Genomic DNA, 24,652 nt, shown 5'->3' with positions numbered 1-24,652 from the left:
TCACTTCTGATTAGGTAGTCTTCAATGTATGTATCATATCTGTAGTTGTGGTTCTTGATTTCTGAGTCAGCCCAGTGACCTTCAAAGGTTTCCAGAATACTGTAGTGTATTGTAGTAGAATAATGTTATATCAGTAATTAAGTTTCCATATAATGTTTCTAGATTTACTGTTTATGTTGTCATGCTATTCTAACTTTTTACTATGTGTTAAACAGAAGTGTCTTAATCAGGATACCATTGTTACACTTTTTTTAATCTGGTAATTTTAGGAGGGTCCATATGTTATGCTGAAGAAGAATTGGGAGTTGTATGAAGGTAACGACCGGTATGAGGGGTACTGTGTGGACTTGGCCTCTGAAATTGCCAAACATATTGGCATAAAGTACCAGATTTCCATAGTACCTGATGGGAAGTATGGTGCCAGGGATCCAGAGACAAAGATCTGGAATGGAATGGTTGGGGAGCTGGTGTATGGGGTAAGCTACAACATAAGATATTTATTCCTTAACAGAGAACCATAAATAGTAATACAGTCATGCCTTAAACTATACAATCATGTCTAAAACCCACACAATGGGTTTACATTCAGCCTTTTCGCATTTGTTAAGCACATTCATTAAAATTCAATTAAAGACTATGTTATGTGTGTATTTCCATACACTGTGACATGCAACATAAAAATGGACATTCTAAAACTGATAGTTCCGGTCCTTGATTGTGATTGGCTGAATCGCGTTCGATGCCGTTGTAAAATCCAGCACAAACATACCCCTTGACCGCATTCCGTTCTATATTACTGCGCGACGAATTGTAACAAAAAAAACGTTACAAAGGAGCAGTCGGCTACAATATGGCAGAGTTTGTCGTAAACTTTGATGTCCTGGGTGGGCTTAGTCTGGAGGAGTGGTGGAAAGAGCAGGACAGGATGGAGGAAGAGAGCAACTTAATGCTGAAATAAGCGAGAACGAAATTGAGGAGTTGGACAAATCCAGGAATGAAATCGGCACCGTTAAAATGACACTGTGGTCTGTCCGCTGTTTCCTGTCTTGGTGTGTCCCGAGAAAAAAATATCTATAGATTTCTCATCAGTCAGCAAAGCTGATCTTAATCAGGCTCTGCGGCAATTTTACGCAACTGTAAAAAACGGAAAAGGTAAGCCCTATGGTTTGAGCAGCTATACTGGCCTACGTGCAGGGCTTAACCGGCATATCAACGACCCACCCATCAGTAAATCCTGGTGTCTACTGAAAGATCCATCACCAGTTCATCACCAGCAACCACGTATTTCTTGGGGTGGTAAAAAAACTCCAGACAAAGCAACCCACCAGCCTTATCTGAGACTGACTTCAACAAAATCAGACATTCTCAGGCTTTGTCTCCTAACACACCCGAAGGACTGGTTAAGAAGGTATGGTTTGATGTGCAGCTGCATATGGGACGCAGAGCTAAAGAGGGCAACCGCCAACTGAAATCAGATTCCTTTGCCATCCGTGTTGATGAAAACGGTCTGAAATATGCGACCCTTTCCTTTAACAAGGCCACAAAAAACCATAAAGATGGCAGCGAGCGAAACAAGGAGCGACTGCGGGGCTTTATGTTTGAGCAGCCGGGGAACCCCCTGTGCCCTGTTGCTTTTCTAGAGAAGTACGTGTCCTTGCTGCCTCCCAACCCACCGGCCTTTTATCTGCATCCAAAGCGGACAAACTACGCAGGTGATCAAGTCTAGTAAGTTATGTTTCATTTTGCAACATTGCACAATTTGCTATATAATAATAATAATAATAATAATAATAATAATAATAATAATTGCAATAGGCCTATAACCACTATATTTTTTTCTTGTCTAGGTATACCTGGGAGCTCATGGGGGTGAATTTCCTGGGCTCCATGCTACCACGGATTTGCAAAGCAGCCGGCACAGCAAACATTTACACAAATCACTGCCTGCTAAGTACAGTTGTACAAAAACTGTCTGATGCTGGCCTAGAGGCGAGGGAAATAGTGGGGTTAGGGTTAGTGACGGGACACATCTGAATCGTCCCTTCAGTCATACTGGTGCCCTAACTATGCAGATAGAAGAAGTTAGAGCAGCATCCTTGCTGGGACAGAGCAAAAACGCAGCTATCCTCAGACCTCAAACACCCTCGTGCCAGCAAAAAAGAGTGCAAACGTGGTTGAACACTATTTCAGTAATTGTACAATTAATGGTGACATCCAGATAAATGTCAATAAACAATCAATTTTTAGTTGCGGGCAGTGTTGTGCTGCGCTGTCTGTGTTACAGCGTCTCAACCTTGCCTGGCAACAATCCTAATGAGGAACTACATAGTTTAGCGGAAGAACGATTATTCATTAATAAATTACTTTATTTCTTAATGTTGTGTCTTTACTTTATGAAACTTTGCTAGGTATTTAAATGAACAGTTTTAGAAAAGCAATAAGCCACTCCGCTAGCGCTTCGTGCCTAACAACACCCCTTAGCTGTTGTAGAATCCTTTCCGGTTCCGGCGAGGATGAGAGTGGCAGCATGTTGAGGTAGCTCTGTGTCTTTGTGTTTTATTTTACCGTCTTTTTACCTTTTACTTCGCAACTTTTTTGGATTACGCAATTTGAGGAGTGTTTTTATTCTATCCTATGGATATGGATCTATTACAATGCTCCAGCGGCAGCAAACTTGCGTACACAAGGAATCAGCTGCTTGCACTACGACGGAATGCTAGTAGTGTTCACATAAACATCCCGGAGGAGCTGTGGTGCTTTCGGGGGTGCAGAGCGGGAGTTAAAGTGAGGACTAGGCGTCGGGAGAAGAAGTGGAAACACAAGCCCTCAGTTCCTTCAATGGTTATGGGAAACGTGAACAACAAGACTGACGAATTGGCTGCCCTGGTAAGAAATCAGAAGTTGTACAGGGATTGTAGTTTGTTATGCTTTACGGAGACGTGGCTAACAAGCCATTTCCCCCCAGCGAACGTTGAGCTGCCCGGCTTCAGTGTAGCTCGTTTGGACAAAGACTATAAACTTTCTGGCAGAAAGAAGGGAGGTGGACTGGTGCTATACATAAACAACAGATGGTGCAATCCCAGACATGTTACAGTGAAGGAGACTGTATGCTGTAAGGATGTGGAGCTACTAGCGGTCAGTCTACGACCATACTACATGCCGAGGGAGTTCTCGCACGCCATTGTTGTCTGTGTTTAAGCTCCGCCACAGGCCCTCCTGGACACAGCGTGTGACGTCATTCACTCTACAGTCGCAAGGCTCCAAACTCAACACAGTGATGCCTTCTTTGCGATCTCTGGTGACTTCAACCACATTACACTGGATTCCACCCTCACAAACTTCTACCAGTTTGTTGACTGCCCAACTAGGAAAAACAGGACGATAGACCTCATGTATGCAAACGTGAGGGATGCAAACAGTGCCACCCCCCTTCCCCCACTGGGGAAGTCGGACCACAACCTCATTCATCTTCAGCCAATGTACAAGCCCAAAGTACAGAGGCTACCAGCTGCCACACGCACCTTCAGGAAGTGGACACCAGAAGAGGGTGAGGCTCTGAGAGACTGCTTTGAGTCCACTGAATGAGTGTGTTACAGAATGGAGAGGACTTAGAGGAGGTCACACGTTGCACTACTGACTATCTGAACTTCTGTATGGACATTGTTGTTCCCACAAGGACTGTACGCTGCTATCCAAATAACAAGCCTTGGATAACCAGTAATATTAAGACCCTTCTCAATTGGAAAAAGATGGCGTTTAAAGAGGGGGGCATGGCAGAGCTGAGGCGAGTACAGGGGGAACTCAAGAATAAGCTGAAAGAGGCTAAGGAGGACTACAGAAGGAAGATGGAACAGAAGCTGCTGGAGAACAACATGAAGGAGGTGTGGGACAGTATGAAGTCCATCACTCAGCTCTGTGGAGGGAGACCTGGACAGGGCGAACCAGTTGAACCACTTTTACAACAGGTTTGATTGCCCTGCACCAGCTCCAGATACTGCTCTTGTTTGCGTGCCCGCCCTACCCCCACCTCCCAGTCTCTCCAGCTCTGCATCCCGGTGACATCCAACGACCTAAGCCACCATCACCTCACGCACTGCCTCCGCCTGATGCCTCCTTGTCTGTGCCTGTTAAGGTGTCCACGACCCTGGCAGCCTTGACAGGGACATCAAGGAGGTGGTCATCCCCCAGCCCCCACCCCCACACCACCTCATTACCAGTGCAACACTCACCCCCACCATCACTTGATATTGCACCCCTCCCCCACATGGCGACCACGAACAACGAGGTTATAATGACTTCAGTCAACAACCATCAGACACACAGACCCCAGATGCACTCCCCTTCCCCTCCCCCCCTCCATCATCACTGCAGATCAGTCTATCGCACCCCTCCCCCACATGGTGATCACGAGCAGTGCGGCAACAATGGCTTCAGTCAACGGCCATCAGTCTCTAGCCACACGACAACCCTCTCAGAAGCACTCCTCCTCTCCCCCCTCCCCCCCATCATCACAGCTGATCAAGTTAGTAATCAGTTAAAGAAACTGCACCCTCGGAAGGCAGCCGGGCCTGACAGACTGTGTCCAAGGCTGCTCAGGGCCTGTGCTGCTGAACTGGGGGAGCCACTGATGCACATCTTCAACCTGAGTCTCCGTCTCGGACGAGTCCCAACACTGTGGAAGACATCATGTATCACCCCCGTCCCTAAGAAGCCACACCCAAGTGAGCTTAATGACTTCAGGCCTGTCGCTCTAACATCACACGTAATGAAGACAATGGAGTGACTGGTCTTGTCAGTCAGACCCCAAGTACCCGCTACCGTTTGCATACCAGGAGAAAGTGGGCGTTGACGATGCCATCACTTATCTCCTACACAGGAAACATTCTCACCTAGACAAGGGGAAAAGTGCTGTGAGAATCATGTTCTTTGATTTCTCAAGTGCTTTTAACACCATCCAACCCCTCAGGCTGGGAGACAAGCTCTTGCAGATGGGTGTGGACGCTCACCTGGTATCCTGGATTACAGATTACCTGACCGAGCGGCCACAGTTTGTTAGATTGAAGAACTGTCTCTCAGACACTGTGATCAGCAGCACCGGAGCTCCACAGGGAACTGTGCTCTCGCCAGTCCTGTTTACCCTGTACACATCTGACTTCTGCTACAATACTGAGTCATGCAACATGCAGAAGTTTTCGGATGATACTGCAATTGTGGGGTGTGCAGGAGGATGAATACAGACGGCTGGTGGAGTGGTGCAAACTCAACCACCTTCAACTTAACACTTTGAAGACCAAGAAGATGGTAGTGGATTTCCGCAGGTCTAAGCCCGCTCTGCTACCAGTCTCTATTGATGGGGTCAATGTGGAGGTGATAAATACCTACAAGTATCTGGGCTTACAACTGGACAATAAACTGGACTGGTCAGCAAATACTGAAGCACTCTACAAGAAAGGGAAGAGCAGGCTTTACTTCCTGAGGAGGCTGCGGTCCTTCAATGTCTGCAGTAAGCTCCTCAGGATGTTTTACCAATCTGTTGTTGCCAGTGTCCTCTTCTATGCTGTGATATGATGGGGAGAAAGCACAAAGAAGAAGGATGCTGGGCGACTAGAAAGGCTAGTAAGGAAAGCTGGCTCTGTCGTGGGAGCCGAACTGGAGTGCATCACTTCAATATCAGATAAAAGGACCCTGAGCAAACTGATCAACATCTTGGACAATGAATGTCATCCACTCCACAGCACTATTATAAAGCAAAAGAGCTTGATCAGCTGAAGACTTCGCTCACTGCCATGCACAACTGAAAGGCTGAGGAAGTCATTTGTCCTCAGGGCCATTGAACTGGTCAATGCACTTAAGGGAAGAGGAGAGATAGACTTCTCTGCATAGTCTGTCTGCCTCTCCACCCTCTCCATGTTTGTGTACTGACTGCCCACTACTGTTTTACTACTGTTTTACTACTGTCCACAACCTAATGTCTTATTACTGTTGTACTGCTACACTGTTTTTCATGCTATATTAGCACACATGACCAATGGCTTCTGCTACAATATTGAATGGCTGTAACCCTATTACCTCAACCTATTCTTTCACTGACATAGTTTTTATATTACCTTGTCTACATTATACATTACTCTCCTATTTGTCCATATTATTTATGCTGGTCTCTAGACCTTATTCTTGCACTGTTGGACTACTTTTTGCATCTTCACCATGACACTCACTCTCTTGAGCACCTTACCATGTACACAGAACTACAGGCCAGTCCCGGCCCTGTCACTGCAAGCGCCTCATGCTTGATTATCCTCAAGCACACTGTGTTTTTTTTTATATTATTATTTAATTTATATAGTATATTTAGTATTTAGTTTTGTTCGTTTTTTCTTATCTTCTACTGTCTCTATTGTACAGTGGAGTTTTGTTATATGTATATACTTATATTTACCCTTTCTGCTGTAAGTGCATGTTGTGTGTGATGTCTGTATGCTACTGAGACCTTGAATTTCCCCTTGGGGATCAATAAAGTATCTATCTATCTATCTATCTATCTATCTATCGAATCAGCGTAACCTACGGCCTCTCGGGGCTTATTGCTTAATTCTTCTATGAGAGTAGTTGTGGGCAGCTGTGGAATCAACACAATGAAATTTCATTGTGAGGGGGGGCGCTGTGGCGCAGCAGGCTACAGCGCCCATGCCATATGCGGGCGAGTGCCCACGGGGAGCCAGGTTCGAATCCGACCTGCAGTCATTTCCCGATCCCACCCCATCTCTCTCCCACTTGCTTCCTGTCACTCTCCACTGTCCTGTCCAAATAAAGGCAAAAAAGCCCAAAAAATATACTAAAAAAAAAAAAAAAAAAATTCATTGTGAGATTATAGCCCAAATATTTTGCCAATTGATAATCAACTTGATACTCAGTTCGTATCGTAAAATACTCAATAATCAGCTGAGCTTGAATCTATCTATTGCAAGTCATAGTACTGGTGTACTTTCAGGTTTATTATATATTATATACACTTCATGGATTAATCTTGTGAGGACATTTTTTCTTAAAATCTAAAGTGTGTTTTGCATGTACTCTGCATGTTACTGAATTAATTTATCACCTATGTGTAGCCAACACCCATGTTTACAAGATTCAGAGCTCAAAGTATTGAAATGTTTGTAATAATTGGTGCTTTTTTACAATATCTGAGCACCTATGAAAGTAGGTTTTTCATAAGTGTATGTTTACATATACTGTTTAAATAAAACATATATTTTTATTATATCTCTTTTACTCTCATATCGTGATTGCTGAGGATGTGATGGAAGTGTCATTTTTGCATCAATGATTTTAGACTTTAGGTGAAATATACAAAAATGGTTTTCAGACTACCTCAAAAGTGTCTGACAGGCCTGAGACTCTTAAGTGTTAATATGTCACAGTTTCAGCTCTTTAAATGATAATATTGATGTGAACAATATATGCTGAAATCTTTCTTTTTTATTTTTTTATTTCTCAGAGAGCGGAAATTGCTGTAGCTCCATTGACAATTACTCTGGTTCGAGAAGAAGTAATAGACTTCTCTAAGCCTTTCATGAGCTTAGGTATCTCCATTATGATCAAGAAGCCCCAGAAGTCCAAGCCGGGTGTGTTCTCCTTCCTTGACCCTCTGGCCTATGAGATCTGGATGTGTATCGTGTTTGCCTACATCGGCGTTAGTGTGGTGCTTTTCCTCGTCAGCCGCTTCAGCCCATATGAATGGCACACTGAGGAGCCAGAGGAAGGCACTGACGGTCTGCCAAGTGACCAGCCCCCCAATGAATTTGGGATCTTCAACAGTCTCTGGTTCTCTCTGGGTGCATTCATGCAGCAAGGCTGTGATATTTCTCCGAGGTAAAGTATTTTGCAGAATGTAACTTTGAAGCATGACGTGATCAAAGCACTTAAGATGTCAACAATTTTAAGTTGTAATGAAGTCAGTGGTAATGTCTAAAAATTATAAAAAGCCATTGTCCATTACATGCATCTAACATTTTTATATGCCAATTTTTTAACAAGAGAAATTTCTTGGTTGATCTATAGATTTATATTTTTACAATGTCAATTTTATCTTGAAGTCCAGTCATAGTGCATGTCACTGTCATTTGTTGTGCATGTTAGTAGTGATTATTATCATGCCTTTTCAGACAATTAAAAGTATATAGCCCATTTTCAAACCCTCAAAAATCTGCAGAATAAATTTAGACTCAGGCCCCTTGTTTGACAACAAATTTACTATTGGATCAACAGTAAAACAAAAAATAAGGCACAGACATATCACCTTTACTTTCTTTTTAAAGCCATTGATTTTGTGCAAGTCAGACAAGTGCTTTGTGAATAAAACATTAGTCATCATTCTCAGAATAAATCAACCCAATTTGTTTATTTATTTTACATGGAGACTAGCTGTGGTAATAATGGGAAGATAAAGCATTTCAGACTTCATCAATAGAACGAAGTGTTACTTATGCTGTGTTCATGACACGTCAGAAATCCCAACCTCCAACTTGGAAATAAAGACTTAAACTTGGGTCATATCATGCTCTCCAATCGCATGAGACTCTGTTGCAATATGGCATGCAATTAGGGTCAAAACGGCTAATAACAAAACGGCTACAGGCATAAAAACATTACGTCTCCACACGCAAACCATGAACGTCTTGACAAATGCAGATGTTGTTTTTAAAATGTACAACACGCATTCTTTTTATGTATATTAACCAGGCCTAGACATCTAGGCACACATTCACATTAAGCTGAGGGTGTTAGCATAGTGGCTGAAGAGCAGAGCAAGTGGTTTCAACCATGAGAGGTTTTGGGAGTAACTTTCATGCATTAAAGGGACACCAGGCAAGCCTGATGCTTTTTCTCTATGAAACTCCCCCTCGCTCGGTCTGAAGCTCTTTTCCTTTTCTTTGCGTTTCTTTGGGTTTTCGCTGCTTCTTCGCCGGCTCTGCCATTATACACACGTTTGCAACAATCTCTAGCGTTTCGTTAGCCTGCCTGCTTCGGTCGGCGGATAGGATACACTGAACTTGCAAGCGGGATATTCTTCCTACAGGCAGTAGGGGCGGGCGAGAGAGTTTTCATTCGCCCTGTAACGAGTCATTTAACCATATACCGACTTACGAAGATGAGTAATTAACACGAAAACGTTGCCTGGTGTCCCTTTAATAACCTCCTATACCCCATAGCAGCCGTCGACGGTCGTTCTATATTCTCCTGTAACAGCCGTGGCCGGCCGCAACCCTTAAAGAGACATCAGCTACAGTATAACCTTCATACATGAAATAATACAGTGTTAGTGGATACAAGTTTTACACTTTTATTTTTTTTTAAGTATATATTTTTGGGGGCTTTTTAATGCCTTTAATGTGATAGAACAGCTGAGAATGACAGGAAGCGAGTGGGAGAGAGTCGGGGTGGGAATCGAACCCGGGTCGCTGGCGTACGGTGCAGGTGCGCCACAGCTGGGGCCATAAGACTTTTATTTTGACACATTTAAATGGCTAGGTCGTTATTGACATTTCTCCGGTATTTTTGAGTTTAGCCTACACACACTGTTGACTGACCGGCTGAGGAGTTACGGTGCCTCTGGAGTTATGGCTTCTAACAAGCGTCCGTGTCTGTTCTCATTAGATGAGAGAGTATTGATGTGCATCCACCATGTTTTGATGTCAGTAACAATCATATTGATGTAAGAAAATGACAAAATAAAAATATGAAAGTGTAATATACTGTATTTAAGGTTAGCATCCTTCCATTAGCTGCCTCTCTCTGGCATCTTTGTATGGCTGTGTGAAAGTCAGTTTGAGTTTAGCTAGCACCAGCAAAATATAGACATAATTCAGTGATGGGTCATAGCCTAATTAACCATAAAGTTTATGATGAACCCATGCCAGGTTTATTTGCAGATATTATATTATATCTTAACCTTAACATTACTCCTTTCTGGCATGTTTAGTAAAGCCAACATTATCAATATCCCACTTACAGATAGTTATTGCAAACTACTACTTATGTATCTGTTCTCTCTCAATAAGTTTTTATGTTGACTAATAACCAAAGCGGGAACCCTCGTGTTTTCTGCTTATGGATGTCAGGAAAATGTATTTGATACAAGTAGGCTAATGTCTCGTCATCTCATTTGTGAAAATGTAAAGAGGGGAAATATCCGTGACATGGAGACACGTCGAGCTTCCTCACTTGAAAGGAGAGAGCAGGCCCAAAGTGCTGGCTCGTTCTCCTGTTGATCGCGTGTATGAACAATGGACAGGTAGCCTGATGAAGTAATTGGTAATGTTAGGAGAAAACCACCTGACTCCATTATTATTAATAACTTATTAAAAACTATCTCGAATCAATTACAAAGTGACTAGTGTATCAACTATGGCAGAGCATGGCATGGCATACGAGGACTTAGAGATATAAAATTGGTGGTTAAATTAACAATTTATAGGCAATAAGCCTTAAAAGATGAATGTAATCAATATCACTTCAATTTAATGTAAAAGTAACTCACGTAGGTAAAACAGCCTACTGATGCAAAGTAACAAAGGAAGCTTAACCAAAAACAACAAACTTAAACTTAACAAATTAGCACGTTCTCAGTCACAGATAAACAATATATCAAATAAAAGAAATCAATCAAATCAAAGAAAAGATAGAGAGAGGGAATGAGCGGGAGAGAAAGAAAGGCAGAGAGTGAGAGAAAGAAGAGACAACGAGGCTAAGGGTCAAAGAAAGGAAAAAGGCAGAGCCAAGAGAGCCCGAACTGAGAAGCATCTCCCCTTTTATCATTCATCCGGGCAACCTCCGAATCAACAGGACCTTTGTTATCTGAGAGCTGTGGGTGTGGTGTAGGTGTGATACCTGTGAATCTCACTTCAAAAGACTATAGCATATTTCTCAGTCCCCAACTATGCACAGATACATTAGATTGTAATGAAACCATGCTCAGACTGTTGCCCACATTACAAGTATTAATTTAAGACCAAACATCAATGTGTTATATTCACAGCATACATTTACAGAGATTTCAGAGGTGTCATTGTATGATAATTAGTTCGGCCTGGCACCCTGGGCACTTAAGAATGTCCTTTGTTTGCAATGGGGTTAGTCATGTGGCAGACTTTTGCCCAAATATCGGCCTTGCAAATACAAAGAAATAGCCTGCTAATTTGCTACCTTCACTGACGTAACTAACGTTAGTCTGAGACACGCAATGTCAGTCTAGGACAGGTTGATGGCTTGTGAATGAGTGCAACAGGTTCATCGCTAAATTGATCAAATAAATGATAAATGTCAGGTTTAACAGTCCCTGTTCTTGGTGGCATGCTAATCAAACGAGTCATGGTTTCATGCACTGTTCTTCTTCCCTAACGTTAGTTCATATCCTCATTCTTGAGCTGTAAATCCAACAGTAGCCTAGCTAAAACTCAAATAAGTGCAAGATATGCCTGTCTATTTCAATGAAATCCGTACTCATGTATTATCTCGTTTCCCAGCTTATAAAACAGACCCATGTGAACCATATTTATAATTTTTTGTTAGTGAAAGACTTTGAGACTGTCAGTGACCAGGCCTATGGCCGTGTAAAACATTAATATATAATTCTTATTATACAACAATTGGGTTCTATGGAACTATTTATTTGTTTCTGATTGGCCGAGAGACGTTCCATGAGTTGGAATATCCCTGGACATTTCAACTCAGACTCAGCACAGCTAATAATAAATCACTCCGCGACACAATGCGAAGATTTGACACCCAGCTCTCCACTATTTCAAGCAATGGGTTACTCCTTAGCAAACCATAACGAAACAGTGCTTCACCACATCTGTGGATTAAGCCACACAGTCAACTCAATGTAAGTAAGATAAACGAGGATGCTAATTGTTCTCAGCATTGCCAGCATTGTGTATAATATGATTGTCACTTGGAGGAGACTTGTAGATGCTAACGTGCTAGCATCGTCACGTCAGGCTGTGCACAGTAGTGTAACATTTATTCACTATACATTAATAAAGTTTAGTGGTTCTGCAATGTAGACTGTTTCCGTTTTTTTTGCAGTACCATGTCCCTTACATGACATGGCCCAGTGTCCTTGTAACATGCATGCAGCAAACCTTGATATGAATGTGATTTCCACATTTCTTTCAAGAAGACATGTAAACCACAAAGACCCATAACGAGGGGTCTGGAATGTTGGTTACCTAGCAACCAAGACGCTGTCTATTGAAAAGGGAACTATTTTTTGATGCGTAAGAACGATGTCGAAATTAACATTTTTAAACAATAATGGGGTGTTTTCAGATTCTTTAGTTTGTGGTAGAATTGTTGTATAAAAAAGCAATATAGCACTTGTGATGGTAAGGATTGGTCATGGATATTCCCGGCTGTTGTTGCCTGCGCCACTTTCGGCCTCCGCCCGTGGCTACGGCCGAACAACACCCGTGGGAATATCCATGACCAACCCCACTCTCACTCGTGCTATATTGCTTAAATGAATCATCAGTTGAAAGAGCCATTTCTAATCTTTAACCCTCTATACCTCAATGGAATTCTACAACAATGTCCTAGATTCCTGGGATATTAGTATTAGTCCTTTAATATTAGTTCTGTGTCCTTAACCTCACAGCATAAACATTTCTCTGAATAAGCAATAGAAAATGGTAAATAAAAAAATTAACTAATCATAATTTGAATGTCCAGCCACAAAACTTTGCAACAAATGCTTTAAAGGGGTGGTTCAGGATTTTGGACATAGGACCTAATTTCCAAACTAGCAAGTGTGATATTTATCAGTTCACAGGTGCTAAGCTAGCGCAAGTCAACGGTATGTGTTAGCCTGCCACTACAGTCTACTAGAGACTGTCTACTAGAGGATGAAACGTCTCCCTTTAAGGCATAACATGCACATTGATCAGTGCAATATTCCATGAACATTTTGTGTCTCCTCAGAGTGTACTGAAACAATCAAATTATCATTCTGTGCTGTTTAATTTCATGTCAACGTCATTGTTTATTGTCTGTTCTGCTCGCGGTAGGCATGGTTTCAAAATAAAAATGTGGTGTCAAAATGAAAGTCCCCCAAAACAAGCAAATAAGGCAAAACATTCAAAAACATGAGTAATGCATTATTAGTAATATAATTGAAAAAAAATATCGAAAATCGAATCAAATTGTGATTTAAAAATCGAAAAGGAAATCGATTCGAGGATTTGGAGAATCGTGGCACCTCCGGACACTGACGACATCACCAACCGGAATCACCAGTGACCTGAAGGAGTTGCGTAACTACTACACTACTTAATATCAACTAGTTCTTTAGAAAGGTGTTTGTCCTCAAACTAGGGGCTCTAATGTGGAAAATAATGAGGAAATACTTGGATAAACAAAACCTTACTGTATAAGGTTTCATTGGTTATGCTCTAAATCATGGCGTGCTGTGTGCATGTGCTTACTTATTGTCTGCAATTTAGATGATCTCAGCATGCAGTGCTGGCAGTATATTTTATCAGTCCATGTTGTGCCAAATATTAGCTTTGTCATCCAATTCACTTTTTTGATGTTCTTTGTGAATTCTTAATGCTTTTATGTTATACTATTGCAACTAATTTGCATTTGAATCCTTTATGGCAAGTAGGTGGTTTTGTGCAATCATTTAAAAGTCTGAGGCATAGGGCTGTCACGGTTTGGAATCTTGTACTATTACTATTACTATAGCACATTTTGAATATTTGTAATCAATTACCATCAGTGTCCAGTAGTAGTTGATTTTATGTTAATCTGGTTATATATCATAGGAAAGAATATTTTATAATATGTATAAATGCAACTAAAACTGATCACTTTTCTACATAAACAGTTCAACCGGGAAGTTTTCAGACCCTTTCAAGTTTTCTACCTTTTGTTAGTTTACTCATCTTAAAATGGATTCAATTATTGTTTTATACACACAATACTCCAACTACACACAATACTCCAACACTCCACAAAAAAACAAGTGTTTTGAGTATTTGTACATCTATAAAAAAATTAGACAGAAATATCTCATTTACATTTACAAGTATTCAGACCCTTTGTTATGACACTTGCAACTGAGCTCTGGTGCATCCTACTTCTATCAATGGTCATAGAGATGCTTTTCCAACTTGATTGGAGTCCACCTGTGCCTAAATTAATTCATTGGACATTATTAGGAGAGGCACACTATGTACTATGTAAGGTCTCACAGTTGATCTGGGGAAGGATACAAAGACAATTGCTACAGCGTTGGAAGTGCCCAAAAGCATGGTAGCCTGCATCATTCTCAAATGGAAAAACAACCAACAGTCTTAATAGATCTGGCCACTCAGCCAAACTGAGCAATCCGGGATGGAGGGGCCTTGGTCAGACAGGTAACCCAATGGTCACTATGAATGAGATCCAGAGTTCATTTGTGAAGATGAGAGAAGCTTACAGAAGGACGACTATTTTTTCACCAGTCCTTTAATTGTTTTTTTTTTTATAAATTTACAAAACACTCCAAACACCTCTTTTTTGTGGAGTATTGGAGTATTGTGTGTAGATTGATAGGAAAAAAACAAATTGACTAAGAAGCTATGGTAATCTGACCAATTTAAGCTGTTTCTCCACCCATAGAGGTGAAATTGTTGGGGCAAAAAGAAAAGTTTAAAAACGGAAAGACTATTTTGATTATCTAAAACACATGGTCTGAAGCATAGTGCATTTATGGTATGTCTAGAAATACTACTTTTGCTTGTTTGCTAGTTTGACAGTACCCTGGAAATTCCAGAGTTCTCGCGAAAGCACAATTGAATTGTCTCTGCGAGACACTCTGACAATGAGTAATGATGCACGTTACTTTTACCCCTTGCATCGCGAGGAACCAATCACATCGGTGTATCTGCCGCCCCTTGAGTTGGGCCATTTTCATTATTCGTGGCCAGACCCCTAATCTTTCTAGATTACCACGGTCTGGATTTTCCAGGCTAGTTTGACAGCATGATGGCAGAATAAGTGATCTGACATCAGGCACATGGTTCAAAAGGATTGTTCTTAATTTAATGTTTCTTAATTAATCACCAGAATCTACCTGCACGCATGACTGTGTATACACCACCAAGATTCCACCAAAACTTTCTTTGCTAAAACGGGTGTTTGTATGTGTATGTGTGTGTGTGTGTGTGTGTGTGTATGTATGTATGTGCGTGACAAGCAGAGTACAAACACTGTCTGTACTCGCCTAGTAATTGAAGTCATAGGCAAGAACCTCCAGGGTAGGTTGACCCCTGTGTGGGGACCCCAGAGATGGGTGAAGCAGATATGTGTGGGACAGCTGGTTGGGCTGTTCTCTCCCCTCTGCTGGTTGGGCTGTTCTCTCCCCTCTGCTACACCTGATGCTACCAAGTATTTGAGTTTAAAAACAAATTTTGTTTTCTACCATTTCTTTTTTTTTTGTTTGTTCTTCCTCTGCCCTCAAAAATCCTTTGGGCGTCTAGTATTGTCAAGCAAAGGCTACTGTCACTTTGCAGCCAAGTCGAGTGAGAAAGTTGTGCACATAAATGTGCATGTCATTTGCAAACTTGCTTTGTCTTCTTGTTTTTATGTTAATATGAACATTCAACTTGCTCCATTTTCTCACTCAACATGAAATTGCTTCTCTCTCACTTTGAAATAATTATTAAGTATTTACTGTTACCTAAGGTCTCCTATGCAATGTAGCTTGAACTTTGTAAGTCACTTTGGGTAAAAGCATCTGCTAAATGAATAAAAGTAAATGTATAGAATTTAATTCAGAGAAAGTTTTGTAGTGATTTTGTACTAACGGTGAGGTTAATGTCCGAGGATGGAATGCCTGTCAGTATCTGACAGAAATTAAATCAGAATTTCCATGTGATTAATTCAAAATCTCCAGTATTTTAAAGCTGGTATGGCTTGCTTGCCATGGCTGTAAAATAATATTATGACCTCTCTTAGTGGTTGAATATACTGTCTTTTAGGTGTTCACTTCATAATTCAAATTACACCCTCATGTACCAAGACAATAGTGCCTGTTTCATGCTTTATTTGCGCCTTAAAACATGGCATCATACTGTATGGACAGAGTGGATATGAGTGAAAACGCTTTTTTGTGACAAGCACAAGAGAGCTGTTAGGCTATTATACTGTATATCGTTCAGTTATTGGCATTACAAACTATATTAGAGATTGGTGACGGGATGAGTCTACCTGATGTTTACCTGATGAAAGTGCAAACATACTAAATTGGCAAATTCACAGTGTACACTTGGTATTTACACTGTCTTCGTACATCTGCCCCTCAGTTTTGCAAGAAATACTTTTCGATGGCATTTTTGTGTCATTATGGTAAATACCACATAATCTATATACTTATCGGAACGAAACCTATTACCGTCTGTCCACTATTTCCGCCCTTTTACGTGTATGTGTCACTTATTCATTTCTATACAAACCAAGACACGCAAGCACCCACACCATAAGTGTATCTAAATTAGCTATGTACCAAAAATTACATTTTACCGTGACTCGTAGAGCTGTAAACAGTGTTGTAAGCTGCATGTACAAATCCGCTTGGAGCTCCAGTGGAATTTTTATTTGCGACGAGAATTCTCGGTCTAACCGTTGATGTGTCGTGTGAAAGGTTGTAAATAGGCACCCACCAGCCCAGCACTAAACTCCGAGCGTGGTAAACAAAATTGGATATTTCAGGCAAAGCCCCGGTAAGAACCAAACCCCAGATTTTTTTCAAATCTATACTCCTATGGCTATTAAAAAACGTAAGGTTAATTTATCAGATGTTATTTTGAAGTATTAAAAACATTGTTTTAGAATGTTTGAACGAAAGGAGCGGTAATTGGTGCTTTTATGATACTTTGACTGATGTATAAACTAATAGGCTATAGAACTTTAAATAACCTTGAGAAGTTTTGCAGTCTTAGGTCTAACTTTTTTGGAAAAACAATTGGAGTGTGTCTGTCCTGCTATGACAGTCCAATGCATCCCTTCACTTCTCCTGACATGCTGTCCTGCATTGCTGCAGTTGCTCGTAGAGTTGGACTGTATTGCTTTTGAATTTACTCTAACGGACACCTTGATCATAAAAAGTGATACATGCATTACTGGTGTTAACATTGCCGTGACAGCCCTAGTAAGACATTCGTGTAATCATCATTATGCTCATCAAATGGAAAAAAAGCTTATTTCTATGTCTCGTGCAAGTTAAATCTGGCTTTGCTCTCTCTCTCTCTCTATCTATCTATCTCTGTCTCTTTCTCTTTATATACTGTATACAGTATACATGTGCGTGTGTGAGTGTGTGTGTTTGCATGTTACTATAGTCATGACACATTTTTACCCTAAAGAGGAAACAAGAACCTCTATTTTTCAGCTTCCTCTCGATAAGAAATCACTCACATGACAGGAGAATGGAGAGCAGAGGTGTGTAAAAACAGCCAAACTTGGCCAAAGACTTCAGGTACTAGATCACAATTGAAATCATAGTGTCTGGCTCCCCTTTACCTTACCCCAGGGAAGTTAGAATGGGCCAACAGCATGATTTTGATTGAGAATAAAATCATTGTAGGAAATATGCTGTCTGTTAACATGTCCATAAAAGTTTTTTTTCCCAACTTGAATGAAAACTATTCATCATACATTTAGAGTGAGATTACATAGCGACTTTAGCTCATGAATAAAACAAGAATGCCAATTTGTATATAATATGGACAGTCATGCATTTTTTTCTGCATAGGGCATTGTCCTTTTAGTTTGTTTTCTCACCTTATCTTTCTTTCTGAGATCTACCAACATGTATATAAAAAAACTAGTTTGGACCAAGACCATGAAGCCTTGCCTTGAGTCTTTGCCTATTTTAGGAACTGTTTGTCATGTGAAAGGGCACAAAAATGTAACTAATATGAATGAATGCCTATATTGCTATATTTTACATGCAGCACAATGTATCAATGAAGTTTCAGACAACTTTACCTTTTGAATTTCATGAAATTGGCTTTAGTTGATTCAGCCAGTTGATCAGCTATATTAGCAAATGTAAGAATAATGTAGAGTAGTAATTCAGGACAGTGAAATTAATGACATCCAAATGTTAGGCTCTGTAGTTTGTGAGATATGTGCTAGGCTAATATTTTCCAGAGTACCCACTATAACTACTGGCATGCAAATCACAGGTATTTTCACCCTTGTCATACAAGTTTCTTTAACATCCTCTAGTTGTATCACTGAGAGTAGCTCAGTGCTTTCACACCTGGCTCATTTGCAGCAGATGAATCAGAGTTTCCGCCCATAGTCCAGTTCATTTGGGTATATGTGAACATAGCAATTGCATTCTGTTTCAGAACAAAACAGACTAAGACCGCCTAGAGAACTCCTTGGCGGTCTTGGCTCATTTCCAATCAAGCTCTAGAACAGAGGTCTCAAACACCCGGCCCGCGGGCCAAATCCGGCCCGCGTCCTGCCCAATTCCGGCCCGCGACGTATGACAAAATAATAATGTAATCAGGCCCTTGAGGCTATTAATTGCGACAAACAACGATACTGATTAAAATAGAGCGATAGATCCAGATGCGGTGACAAATCTCATTTGTAGGCCTACTCTGCGCCACTATGTGCAAGACATCCAGAGCTTGATTCAAACCCAAAATCGCTGCGCAAAGTTTTCAGGAAATACTTGTATTACACGCGAGAAACACAAAGACGTGCATTTGTAATGACGCGGAAGCGATGCAGGCCATAGTGTTGCAGAAATTAAGCAGAAATAGCCAGGCCTACACCAAATGTTGAAAAACGTTCACGTGTGTTGAAGTCTTAGGTAAGCTATGTTATTCACCTATTCTAATTCTAATTCTGAAGGAGAATATCCTTTTGGAGATTATGATCGATCGTCTATGACAGTGACAGTCACGGTGCGTCTGTGAATGGAGGTGCGTGTATACAACGGTGTCCACTAAGCATACCATGCTTGTTTCGACCCTCTGCCCAACATAGCTTGGAGGTTGCAGTGGTAATCGTGATGATAGTGTCCGTAATGGATGTGGTACAGACAGCAGGGCTAGTAGAAATAGGGCTCTAAAGAACTACAAAGTCACCCGCAATATGATGCGAACTTCTGGGTAGGCTACTGCAGATTACCCGCGATAGGAACTGTTTGACCAGAAAACTTTATTGTAGGCCTATATTGTAGTAATCTATTACTAAACCACAACATCTTAGGTGTTGGTATACATCTTAGGTGTTTTTCTGTTAATTTGTTATGTGGGTAGTATGAAAAAAGGAAAGTAAACCTGCTTAAATATGTTCATCCAGTATTTACTGAAAGGTACATAATTTGAGGTGCTTGCCATCCAGTGACAAATTAGATGGGTACATTTACCCCCTTCATAAACTTTTGTTTACTCAAAGATTTTTACATTTACAGTATAACTTTATCTCTGACCACTTTCAAGCCATGGCCTTTTAAATTTGTATATAAAAATCCAATGGTGTTGCTTTCTTAACCCTGATGCCTAGTTTGCCAGGTTTAAAAAAGTTATGAGAGGAAATATTTTTATTTGGTGTGAAACACACATACATACCTGTTTTTTATGTTTTTCATTTATTTTATAATTTGTATTAAAATTTATTTTATCATTATTTTATTTATAAGCTAAGGTTGCTAGCACAGGTGTCTAAAACTAGATAAAAACACTTGCACTTTCTGTTTGCAGTTTTGTGTGGTATTTGAAAAAAAGAACATTGCATTTTCAGAAATAGCCGGCCCTCCAATCAGATGACGTTGGCAGAATTGGCCCCCAGCTCATTTGAGTTTGAGACCCCTGCTCTAGAACATTATTTTATGTCTGGAACATCGTCAAAATCGAAGCAACAGTCTGTTAAATGTGAGAGTAGTTTAATCATGTGTAGAGTTTTGCTCCTCTTTGAATGTTGCCATATTAATACAAAGCAAACCCAGGGACAATCTCTTAAATAGGTATGAAATCGCCTTAATTAGCCACAAAGCTATTTAATGACATTCATTCAATGACATATGCCGATCTACTTTGGGGGCAGAGGATGCAGCCACCCCTGGGCCCACCTTGAATAGGGGCCTCCTTTTGAGCTACAATTTGGTTGGACTGATTAACTGACTGACTGACTGATGCCGATTAAGTGTGAGTGTAACACATCCAAGACATATTAATCCAGTATAACAAACATATTTCCATGTGTTCATGTTATTTTGTTTCACGGTTCAATCAGTTCAAGCAGTTCAAACTGAGTATATTTGGTATATGTATATTGTCATATTAAATTTGAAACAATCCACATATCACCAAGAGCAGAAGGTGTGAGACTTGGGTTTGCAAAGAGTTGCAGGAGTAGGGGTTGGGTGGAACTTGGTAGACTTTTTTTTCTGTAGTAGGTAACAACAGTAGGGTCTGTTCGAAACGGAAGACAGCTGCCTGCTGCCTCCCTCCCTAAATAGAGAGCTGTCTCACTAGACATGACTTTGGATTAAATGCATCTTTTAAAAATGAGCGTATAGCACTCTAGAATCTTTGGTTAACACTACGGTATGACATTAGCAAAAGCCGGACGTTAAGCTAAATTATTATACGGCTCTTCACAATGCAAGTAGAACGCTCCATTGACTTGAATGGCATTTTCCAAAGTTCTACTGGTCATTATTTTCGTCTAAGGACCTCTAAGTAATGACCGCTGTCATTGGTAACGGATTTTTATTCAAAAGTGAAGGCAGACGGTTGATTAGCTGTTTAGCTACAAAAGCCACAACGAAACGGTAACAAATAAATGTAAAGAGACATATTGTGGAGTTTATTTTTCGTTTTGGCAAGTAGCCAAATAATAAGCGGGATAATGTATAGAACGCTGGTCATTATTGGGAAAAAAAGCCCCTTCAGGGCGAAGCAAGACCCCTTTGCTGGCGCATCGGGGTCCGGTTCGCCCTGTCGGGACTTTTTTTTTTTCAATAATGACCGGCGTTCTATACATTATCCCTTTCTTAGCCTACGTAAGCTAGCAGGCTAACGGTATAAATTAGTTTTACGGGCGGCTGATTTATCAGACCACACGTTATAAATGGTTACAACAATGGTATAATCAGATAGTAAATTGTTTATTTCACATCTCAAATCTAAGCAAAATAATGTCACACAAATTACATTTCAACAGATTCAGCAGCCATTACCGATGTCCTCCGCCATGTTTGTTTACTTTTCACAGCTGTTTCAGACGTTGCCGCAAAGGATTATGGGTAGGAGGGAGCATGAAGTGTGCATCGATGCTGCCTTCAAAAATGACCGTTATTTGGGAAATCTAGATAGAAGGCAGCAAAAATCGTTTTTTCGGTTCAGAACCGCACTCGCTGCCTCGCTCCCCAGGTAGATATCTTTAAAGGCAGCAGTTTTTCCTATTTCGAACAGACCCAATGCCTAGTTTTCACAGTTTTCTGTCTGATTCCTTGCAAAGTTAAAGGAATAATAATGTAGGTTGTTTTCAAAGGTTTATGTTTTTGTTTACCCTTACAAAAACCAAATGTTTGCGGCAGATTTGCAGCAAACTTGTGGGTGAATTGTGGGGAACAAATGAGTTCACTAGAAAATAGTGATTGTTGTTGGCCGGTAAGGCAAACTTCCAGCAAAGTTCTGGCAACAATGAGAAGTTTGGTGCTAGTGGCAAATGTGTTCACCAGTGATTTGCCACCACACTTAGCCAATAATGGCAAACGTCTGGTGACAAACCTAATTTGCATGACATCCGGCAACTGTTCGCCAGAAACATGAAATTTCAGTAAGGGTAACTAACTGGTTTAACATAATATTGTTTGGCTTTGTTGGTATATTGTTGTGTTTCCCTTGGGAATTTCCCCTAGAAATAGATCTACAGCAGTTTACTTGTATCTACTATGTAACATTCATCATAAAATATGTATTGATGTGGTCAGTAAATGTCACCCAGATATCTTTCAGTCAGGTCTTTTCAGGCATGTAGCCTTCAGCCTCCACCTTTGTCAATTTTGGTTATTCCTGCAAGGACAAGGAGAAGTGTGTGGTATGAAAATTTGCTAACCATTCCTGCATTTCGAACTTTAAATGTCAGATTGAATGACTAAGTTTCTGTGAACTGCATGACTAAATCAGAGAGATATGACAGCTGCACCATGTTCATAGGCACAAGGACTACAGAATCAGTGAATATCCACTCATCAGTCATCCACTTTTGTACTATTCCTTTCAATGTATCTCTACATTCCACATCTCTCATATCCACCATATTTTATTCTTATCTCCCTTTCTGTACTTGCTATATTCTTTTTTTTTTTAACAGATCTCTCTCTGGGCGAATTGTGGGTGGAGTCTGGTGGTTCTTCACCCTCATCATTATATCCTCATACACTGCCAACCTGGCTGCTTTCCTGACAGTTGAGAGAATGGTTTCACCCATTGAGAGTGCTGAGGATTTGGCTAAACAGACGGATATAGCCTATGGCACATTAGACTCAGGGTCCACAAAAGAGTTCTTCAGGGTGAGTTGTGTTATTTGTGCTAAATGGACTGAGGTTGGCTGAGGCTTACTGATCATTACTATCATAAATGAAAATGAGTAGCTGTCTTTTCAGTCCTACTCTGATCACACATTCTTTGTGGAGACATTTTCTTCCTGTTAGTAGGGACAGATACATAACATATATTGGTGGAAAGTTGTGTCTTTAACATACTATTACAATCTAATGATGAATATCACCCTGGTTTCTGTTTTCTCTTCATCCAGAGGTCCAAAATAGCTATATATGAGAAAATGTGGACTTATATGAAGTCTGCTGAGCCTACTGTGTTTACCAAGAGAACCGCAGAGGGAGTCGCACGAGTTCGCAAGTCCAAAGGGAAGTATGCCTTCCTATTAGAGTCTACCATGAATGAGTACACGGAACAGCGGAAGCCCTGTGACACAATGAAGGTTGGAGGCAACCTGGACTCCAAAGGCTATGGAGTGGCAACACCCAAGCGTTCACAGTTAAGGTGGGTGGAGTAATATAACAATATATTGACATGTTGTTATGGTATTCCACCTTCCCTGGCGTGCCTAAACCTATTAATTTCCCTCTTGTCGCATTTAGTGTTTTCTACCTAATGGCTCATTGGGTGATGTTCCCTTTAACTCATGGTAGGTAATGTTAGGTGCTTCAGCTAAAAAGTTTATTCCTATAATGGAAAAGATCTGTCAAGGAAATGGTAGGTTCAGAATGCATGTCTCTTGCACTTATAGTAATGGTATTTAGCAGAAAATGCTGATGCTTATATCCAAATTTTGAAATAACATTTATGTAAGTCATAGGATCCATGGGATTATATTTTTTCTATGCTTGCAGATGCATGTATTGAAATGATATCCGACTTAAAGGGCCCTATTTTCGCAACGCAAAACCAACCTCGCGCAAAGCAGATTATCATCCCGACGCAAAGTGTATTCCTATTTTACACTCGAGTTTTGCGCTATGCACGTCACTTTTATTAAGCTTTGCGCCCAGAGGTGTTGCAATTAATGACCTAAGGTGGGGTCTGGCGCATTATGTAAAAATTGCTATCTTACACCATCTAAAAAGCATTACGCCACTGACCAAAAAAAACTGGTCTATAGCGAAAGACGCACAGCTGAAGACGCACTGTCACGACATGTAAGCAGCAACTACTCTGCAGGATAATGATCATTCGAACATTATTGGGGTGTTTTTCAGGCTATGTTTAAGTGATAGTTAAATAGTGAAAGTAATTAACTGTGTATAACTGTTTTGTCCTTGACTATGACACCACAGTGAAGTTAGTTTCACTTTACCAATGAGTTCAAATAAAAGACAAGTGCAGATGCGTGTAGGCTATATTCTGCTAGGTTTTAGTAAGGCATGGTTTAGTGGAATGCCTGTTCCATATGGTCTCGCGAACAAGCAGATTCCTTCAAATGCGCCGTTGACTATCAAAATACAGATACGCTGTTGTCATTCTCATTGATTTAAATGATGTTAAGCCCAAAACATACCCATGACTGATTAAGAAACATAGGAACGCCTTGTTGTGCCATCCACCCGATGTTAGATAACGATTGATAACAAAACCGCTCCCAATGTGGACTGGACAACCCACTAAATTTAATTAAGCTATTCGCTAGTGCGTTTTAGCTAAAATAGGGCCCAAAGTCTTAAAGATGAGGGACGCCACTGACAAGCACCCTCTGAGAACTTTAAAATAACAAATGAATAAGGGTTTGCTGGGAAGTTAACAGTCCACTGAAAGACAATATAAACCCATGTCCACAGAAATACCAAATTTTGGCAGCAGGAAGTCCCTCTATTGCATCCAGTATTAGCCTGACCACTCCCACCTAGATCTCTTTTCAGGGAGATACTAGTCTGGAACGCCATCGTTCACTAACGTTTCCATCAGTTGGCAGATTACCTGCCCAATCAGCGATGACAGGGGTTGACGGAATAGTTTTGAAATCGAAAGTGGCTGTGGTAAACGGTAGTAGCAACGACTGCAAACATTAAAAAATGCAGTTGGTAGAATATGTACATTTATTTACAACAAAGGTA

General features: G+C 40.7%; 1 protein-coding gene across 13 annotated transcripts in view; it reads left to right on the top strand.

The window, feature by feature from the left end:
- LOC125290922 (glutamate receptor 4-like) overlaps positions 1-24,652 on the top strand; it is a 181,569-nt gene that overhangs the window by 112,791 nt on the left and 44,126 nt on the right. For 7 of the 13 annotated variants that reach the window (XR_007192889.1, XR_007192888.1, XR_007192887.1 and 4 more), the window contains 4 exons: positions 270-476; positions 7,502-7,875; positions 22,393-22,591; positions 22,837-23,084. Coding sequence is in view for 6 of the 13 variants with exons in the window: in XM_048237360.1 (XP_048093317.1) it covers positions 270-476; positions 7,502-7,875; positions 22,393-22,591; positions 22,837-23,084 (1,028 nt within the window). In the remaining 7 variants the exon portion in view is untranslated. Of the gene's footprint in view, positions 1-269; positions 477-7,501; positions 7,876-17,437; positions 17,525-20,115; positions 20,182-22,392; positions 22,592-22,836; positions 23,085-23,182; positions 23,890-24,652 lie in introns of those variants that run through there. The other 6 variants (XR_007192891.1, XR_007192892.1, XM_048237362.1 and 3 more) reach the window with 5 other exon arrangements.

The sequence above is a fragment of the Alosa alosa genome, chromosome 2 (assembly GCF_017589495.1).
Source record: "Alosa alosa isolate M-15738 ecotype Scorff River chromosome 2, AALO_Geno_1.1, whole genome shotgun sequence".
Lineage (NCBI taxonomy): Eukaryota > Metazoa > Chordata > Actinopteri > Clupeiformes > Clupeidae > Alosa > Alosa alosa.
This window is presented reverse-complemented; position numbering and strand designations above follow the sequence as displayed.